This window comes from Salmo salar, chromosome 07, assembly GCF_965601325.2.
Source record: "Salmo salar chromosome 07, fSalSal1, whole genome shotgun sequence".
NCBI classification, from domain to species: domain Eukaryota; kingdom Metazoa; phylum Chordata; class Actinopteri; order Salmoniformes; family Salmonidae; genus Salmo; species Salmo salar.
Window position 1 is genome coordinate 32,604,744 of NC_138297.1, and position 7,087 is coordinate 32,611,830.

The window sequence follows — 7,087 nt, forward strand, 5'->3', positions numbered from 1 at the left end:
TCTCCAAACAGCTGACGGGCAGAAACTTCATGCGCAGATTAATGGCAACGGCTTCCAGACGAGATATGCGCTCACACACACCGTAGACTGTTTGACCAAAATTGACAGTTTGTGGATGACTTTGCGCTGACTACTCTTTTTAGAAGTTCTAATTTTTTGCTCTGGATGGAATGAAGGTTGGGTGGGAGAAAGAACGAGAAAGAAATAATGAACGTTTGGTAAGAGAGAAGGGTCGCCTAAAGGATACATTGCATGAAGTGAACTCGGATATAAGGACGTGTATGGAATAGAACAACTGCAAGAAAGGAAGACCATTTCGGAATATTTTTGCGCATGCACATTTTGAATAAAAGAGGGGGAAGTTCCTCTTATTTTCTGTCTTCATCAATTCATGAATATTGTTTTCTCTTGCTACTAAGATGTTGATAACTATTCACCTTTGACATACAGGCAACTTCAGGTAACGGGAAAAGAGAGCTGCTGAAAAGTGGACCCATATGAAATAGAAAACTGAAAAAAGAGGACACTGACTTTTGTAATATTATTTTCACATAGAATATTACATTCTATGTGAACAACTAAGTTGTAGCCTATCTTTTTTTTATGTCAAGCCATAACCCAACCATGCAGCAGGAACGCTTGCTGAAGGTTCTAGTCATCGGTGACCTGGGGGTCGGGAAGACATCCATAATAAAGCGTTATGTCCATCAGATATTCTCCCAACATTACAGAGCCACCGTCGGAGTCGACTTCGCCTTCAAACTCCTCAACTGGGATCACAAGACGGTCGTGCGACTGCAGCTGTGGGACATCGCAGGTTGGTAAACTAATTACGGGTAATCTACTTCGACAGCTCGCCTACCTTTACTTTCATAACTGTTATATTTTATTTGATACACAAGTTTAAAATATTTCAAAAATATGTCACGCACATGGTATGGTGTCGATAATAGTGGAACATCGCCAGTTGGTAAACTAATTACGCATAGAATAAGCGTAGGCCTACGGTAGGAACACACACACATTTTGTAATAGTAGTAGCTTAACCAACATATTATTGAGCCTCTCTATATTTCACATGACCTGATAATCGACATATAACTGACATGTCCTGACATACACTGTGCTATAAAACAGTGTAATCGTGTGAGTGTTTGTGTACGTGTGCGTGCATGCCTGGCTGTGTGTGTGTATGTGTGTGGACTTTAGCCCGTTAGTCAATGCACATGCACTAGACATTTTAAAACTCGCAAACATCGCACCGAATGTGGTTCTAGCGTTTGTCTGCTGATCGTTAAGCGTTTCATTTTTCAAATCGGGGCGCACTCGGTTCGCAAATGACGTTCAGAGGTAGGAAGTACTCTCGGCCAGCAAACGCTATGGGTGTGTCTGAGCCCTTATGGTGCTGTATCTCTAAACTGTCAGCAGACTTTTCCTCCGTATCATCTCAACCGTAGATAATGACATCATCACACCATGAATCTTCAAAATTGCAAAGGAAATGGGGAGGGAGGGAGGGGGGTTTCGCCTGTCCACTGTGCCCAGGTTAATGAAACCACAATGTTGACAAAAAGGCCTCCAAAAAAGTAAATTAATTCTTACAGCCAAATAATAATACATAATAGATCAATCATTTCGTTTTTACATATACATATATTTCATATCAATATTAATTGAATCCAAGTTTTTCTCATAATAGTATAAACAAGTGTCATTAATCACCCACTATCTGGTTCATAATAATGGACTATTCCACCCTGAGACAGTCCCCATTCATTGTTTCACATGATATGATTGCAAACATGACATTCATTGAAATTAAGCTGCAACAATGAAGCGCGTTCAGCGCAGGGCAGAGAAAGGAAAAAGAAGCCCACGTATCTGATGCTGTCTGGCCAAAAACAGAATGGCATGTCATACTCTTTTTGGCCAGACACAGCATCAGATGCATGGGGTACATACAGACAAAGGGGCGCTGTTTCGCTCACTTGAATGCTTTCTCCGGTGAGATAGTTTCAACCACTTGCGAATTGAAGGAAAGTTGAAGGGTGCACTGTTCAGATGCTGGAATTATTTTTGGATGAACGTGCGAAGGTAACCTAATTTTTGAAGTGGTTTGTTTGACAATAAGATGAAAACATCATGACTGGTTGTGTTCATGGCACATTAACAGGTTTTATTTTTACAGTTAAATTAAAGGCCTCAGACTGGCCTCTTGCTGATCTAGGATCAGGTTCACCCCTATCCATTGAGTCTTATTAATTAAGACAATGCATGTAGGCAGTGGAAAGACAGAGATAGACATTGTAGGAGAACATAGCAGGAAAACCAGTGTGATGGTATTTACACAATGCATGCTGGCTATTGGCAGTAACAACCAGTGATATTTCAAACTATATGCTGTACGTTATGTGTTGTTGTTAGAAAGACCCTGTTCTCTCTCTCTCTCTCTCATGGTTATTGACTGGTGTATTACAGTCATGTGAGAGAGGTTAACTTCCAGGAGAAATGCCATTTATATGTCAACACTCAAACACACGCACATATAGATATACACACATACACTTGACATTTCTCAACACTTTGGAGTATCGCTTTGCTTCTTAAGTCACTTTATTGACAAATATTCATTGTTGTTATGTTGTTGATTTAGATGATATAGATGTTGTTGTTGGTGCTGTTGTTGTTATATCATTGTTGTTGTTGTGTTTCCCCAGGCCAGGAGCGCTATGGCAACATGACGCGGGTTTACTACCGCGAGGCTGTAGGAGCGTTGGTGATCTTTGACATGACGCGGGCCTCTACCTTCCAGGCTGTCCTCAAGTGGAAGGGAGACCTGGACTCCAAGGTAAGAGATACATTAATATTTTAACATGCTTAGAACTAGTCATAATGAATTATACATGCAGGTTGTACTATACAGTGAGGTGGTAGTGAGTGCCTGTACCCTGAGTGGCTCAACTAGTATTATCCTCCTTCAAATAAAACATCTCCACCGTTGTTTACATTTCATGAAGACTTTAAAAATATATATTCTTTACATTTGTTAAGATCCTTCTCTCCTCTCTCTCCTCTCATCCATCTCACCCCTCACTCCCATTTTCTCTATATTTCCTTGACCTTATATCTTTCTTCCCCATTTTCCTCTCCAACCCCCCCTCTCTCCCTCACCCCACACCCCTCCCAGGTTGCTCTGGGTAATGGGAGGCCAGTTCCGGCCGTCTTATTGGGTAATAAATGTGACCAGCTGAGTACGGGTCTCTGTTCCAAACTGCCCAAACTGGAGAACTTCACTAGAGACCACGGCTTTGTAGGGTGGTACGAGACCTCCGCCAAGGTGAGGGGTGTGTGTGTGTGTGAGAGAGAGCAAGATCATGGTTTCGTAGGGTGGTAAGAGGTCAAGGGTCACGACATGGGGTTGCTGCATAGAGAGGGATGGGTCTCTATTGTTGCTGTATGTAGTGTATATCAGGGGATACAAGCTTTGTGTTTGGAAATGTTAAGAGACGTTGTGTGTTAGCAGACAATGTTTTGCGTGTATGAGTTGCTTTCTGGAATGTAAAAAGTGTCATTATACTTACTTACTGCTAGCTGAGTGAGGGATTGTGTCTGTGCATATAAATCCTTTTTTTCTTCCCATTCTCTTGTTCTCTCTGTCCCTCACCCCCTCTCTTTCTCATGTTATGTCTCTCTCACACATACTCACATCTCTCTCTCTTTGCCCTTCCATTCTTTCCCCCTCTCTCCCCTCTCCCACCACTCTTAGGACAACACCAACATCGACGCGGCCATCATGTGTTTGGTAGAGAGCATCATGGCTGTAGAAGAGGAGAGGCCGCCAGCTGGAGATCCTAGGGACCCTAGCGTCCTGGTCTTACCACACTTTGACTACAATAGGACAGGGATGGCTGGACTGCCTGGGTGCGATGGGTGTAAAAAGCGACCTCTGCCTGGCCGAATGGAGATGGGGGATATTTGAGGGATGAGAGACGGGGAGTGATGGGGGGGGAAGGAGTGGAGGAGAGAGGATAGGGAGCTAACTAGTTGTGATGGGTGTAATAAATTAACTCTGTCAGGCCAGAGGGACATGGGCGATATCTGAAGGGGGGATGGAGGGAGAGAGAAAGACAGCGGCTTTTGACTCCAACATGCTAGGATGGAAGGGGACTGAGGGGGAGAGATGAAGGAAGAGATGGGAAGGAGTAGGGGATAGAGAGAGAGGGGGATGGAAAATATAGTGTGTGTAAAAGAGAGAGCGATAGTAGCATGATACTTTAGATATGGATGGACTGCTACTAAGGGTCATGTGAGCTGAGCCTGGATGACATGAGAGATCTAATCACATCACAGTGGAGGACAGAAGCATCCACATCGGCAAGGAAACAGCTGTGATGTTATCAATAGCGTTGCTGTTGCAACACACTCATCACGAAGGCTGCTTTCGTAAATTCACTCTGGCCATCTACTCCGATTTCAGAGTACTCTCATCTGAGTGTGTCAGAGCGCAGAACAACTGATGAATTTACGAACATGCAACACCCGTTGAAGAAGACCGGTGTCAATAAAAGTCTGCAAAAGAACGTCATTCAATTGTTGCCAGGGGCACAGTTACACTCACTAACGCTCTAGATAACATGAAAACAGCCTAACCAGCTCTGCTAGGGCAAGTAAAATGGCCAGTGAGGTGTTCTCTCATATGTGTCTGGAAGTAGCTAGTGAGCTAGCCAACTTTAGCCAGTTAGCTTGGGTGCTTGATTGCTGTTGCGAGGTCAGAACACTCGGATCAACCCTTCTTCTCGGGCCAGAGCGTCCAGTATGCACTCTGAACGCTCCGAGAGCAAAAACGCTCTGAATTTACAAACAGACAATCTGACAATGCTCTGAATTTACAAATGACCCAGAGCGTACCATGACACACTGGAGGCAATTTATGAACACACCCATAGTGAAAAAGAGACAGTGTCGTTCTATACCAAAATAAGATATACTATCTTCTGTCTGTATGTGTGCTTGTGTATTTAGTTATAACCATCAACATTAAACTTCTGCCTCTACACAGCTTTGTAAAGTATAATTCATGTTCAACAAGCTATGGCCAGGTCACACCCATTAACCAACAGCTTGAGAATGATGCTAAAGCTTACTGAATGCTTCCCAGTCGAAACAGTTTGGACCTGTCTCCTCCCCTTCATCTAAACTGATTGAAATGGATTTACAAGTGACATCAATAAGGGATCATAGCTTTCACTTGGATTCACCTGGTCAGTCTACAGTACGTCATGGAAAGAGCAGGTGTTCTTAATGTTTTGTATACTCGGGAATATATTATGCAACATTTTGTGGCGTTTTTGTTCGTTTTGGTGTTCGGCAGTGTTCGGAAGGTTTTTTTCCGTTGTCTACGCCCCTTTGTCTGCGATTGGTCAACAGTAGGGATTCCTCAATGAAGTCTTTGTTGTCAATCAATGACAAACAACTAGTTTTCATGCAAATCTTTTCACTTGAGAAAAACTGCACCAAATATCTTAGTTAGTTGTCAAATTGGGCGACTAAGACCTCAGCAAAAATGTAAACATTTGACAGATTTCGTGATTTATCTTAAATTGATTTTTACTATTTTGAGGAAGTGTTACTGTATGTTGTTGTTACGGTGTATCAAAAGAGGGTCAAACAGTAATATTTTGAAGCAAATATCATTTTAAGGGAGTATGTTAGGCACAGACGTTCACTTCGCCTAGCTGAATTCTGCTAGGAGCAAACCAACCTAGCATGCGAACGCCTTTAGTCTGTGATAATGAAATCGGGAGGATGAAAGGTGTAAGTTAGTCTGTGTCTCAAATTGCACCCTATTCAGCAGTAGTGATAGGGATTTTTTTTATACAGTTACATATCACAATATTATTTTGGACGATATATCGATACTTAAATTGTCTCCAAGTATGGATTTTTAAATTTATTTTTACTAGGTAGCGTTCGCTAACGTTACTCAGCTGTACCTGCACCAAAATGACGGTATTTTTAATCCAATAGATTTTTCTCCATCTTCTTTTTAAATAGTGAGACATGTTTTCAGCACTTACTTCCATGACTGATCAAAACAAATGTTAGTATGCGCTCTCTTGCATCTCTGCAGCAGACATATGTTTAAAACATCAAATAGCAATTACAATTTTTTTTTTTTAAATCGCAGTATCAAATCGCAATACATATAGAATAGTGAGAATCGCAATACATATCTTATCGACACCTAAGTATCATGAAAATATCATATTGTGAGGTCCCTGGCAATTCCCAGCCCTATTCAGTAGTGCAGTATGTAGGGAATGGGGTGCCATTTGAGACAACCTTAGTTAACACATGTGCCTTCAGAAAGTATTCACACCCCTTGACTTTTTCCACATTTTGTTGTCTTACAGCCTGAATTTAAAATGTATTACATTTAGATTTTGTGTCACTGGATGACACCCCATAATGTCAAAGTGGAATACATCTTTTTGAATTTTTTACAATTAATAAAAAGGAAAAGCTGAAATGTCTTATGTTAATAAGTGTTCAACCCCTTTGCTATGGCAAGCCTGAAAAGTTCAGGAGTAAAAATGTGCTTAACAAGTCACATAATAAGTTTGATGGACTCACTGTGTGCAATAATAGTGTTTAACATGATTTCTTTATGAATACCTCATCTCTGTACCCCACACGTACAATTATCTGTAAGGTCCCTCAGTCGAGCAGTGAATTTCAAACACAGATTCAACCACAAAGACCAGGAAGATTTTTCAATGCCTCGCAAAGAAGAGCACCTATTGGTAGATGGGTAAAAATAAAGAAAGCAGATATTGAATATCCCTTTGAGCGTGGTGAAGTTATTAATTATACTTTGAATGGTATATCAATACACCCAGTCACTGAAAGATACAGGCGTCTTTCCTAACTCTGTTGCCGGAGAGGAAGGAAACCACTCAGGGATTTCACCATGAGGCCAATGGTGACTTTAAAACAGTCAGAGCTGAATGGCTGTGATAAGAGAAAACTGAAGATGGATCAACAACATTGTAGTTACTCCACAATACTAACCTAAATCAGAGTGAAA

General features: G+C 41.5%; 1 protein-coding gene across 1 annotated transcript; it reads left to right on the top strand.

The window, feature by feature from the left end:
- Window positions 1-317: 317 nt before the first annotated feature.
- LOC106609055 (ras-related protein Rab-38) lies at window positions 318-4,167 on the top strand. Its single transcript, XM_014207417.3, has 4 exons — window positions 318-817; window positions 2,718-2,848; window positions 3,188-3,337; window positions 3,767-4,167. Exons 1-4 carry the CDS (start codon window positions 604-606, stop codon window positions 3,977-3,979), a joined length of 708 nt encoding a protein of 235 aa, XP_014062892.2. The 5' UTR covers window positions 318-603; the 3' UTR covers window positions 3,980-4,167.
- Window positions 4,168-7,087: the final 2,920 nt, after the last annotated feature.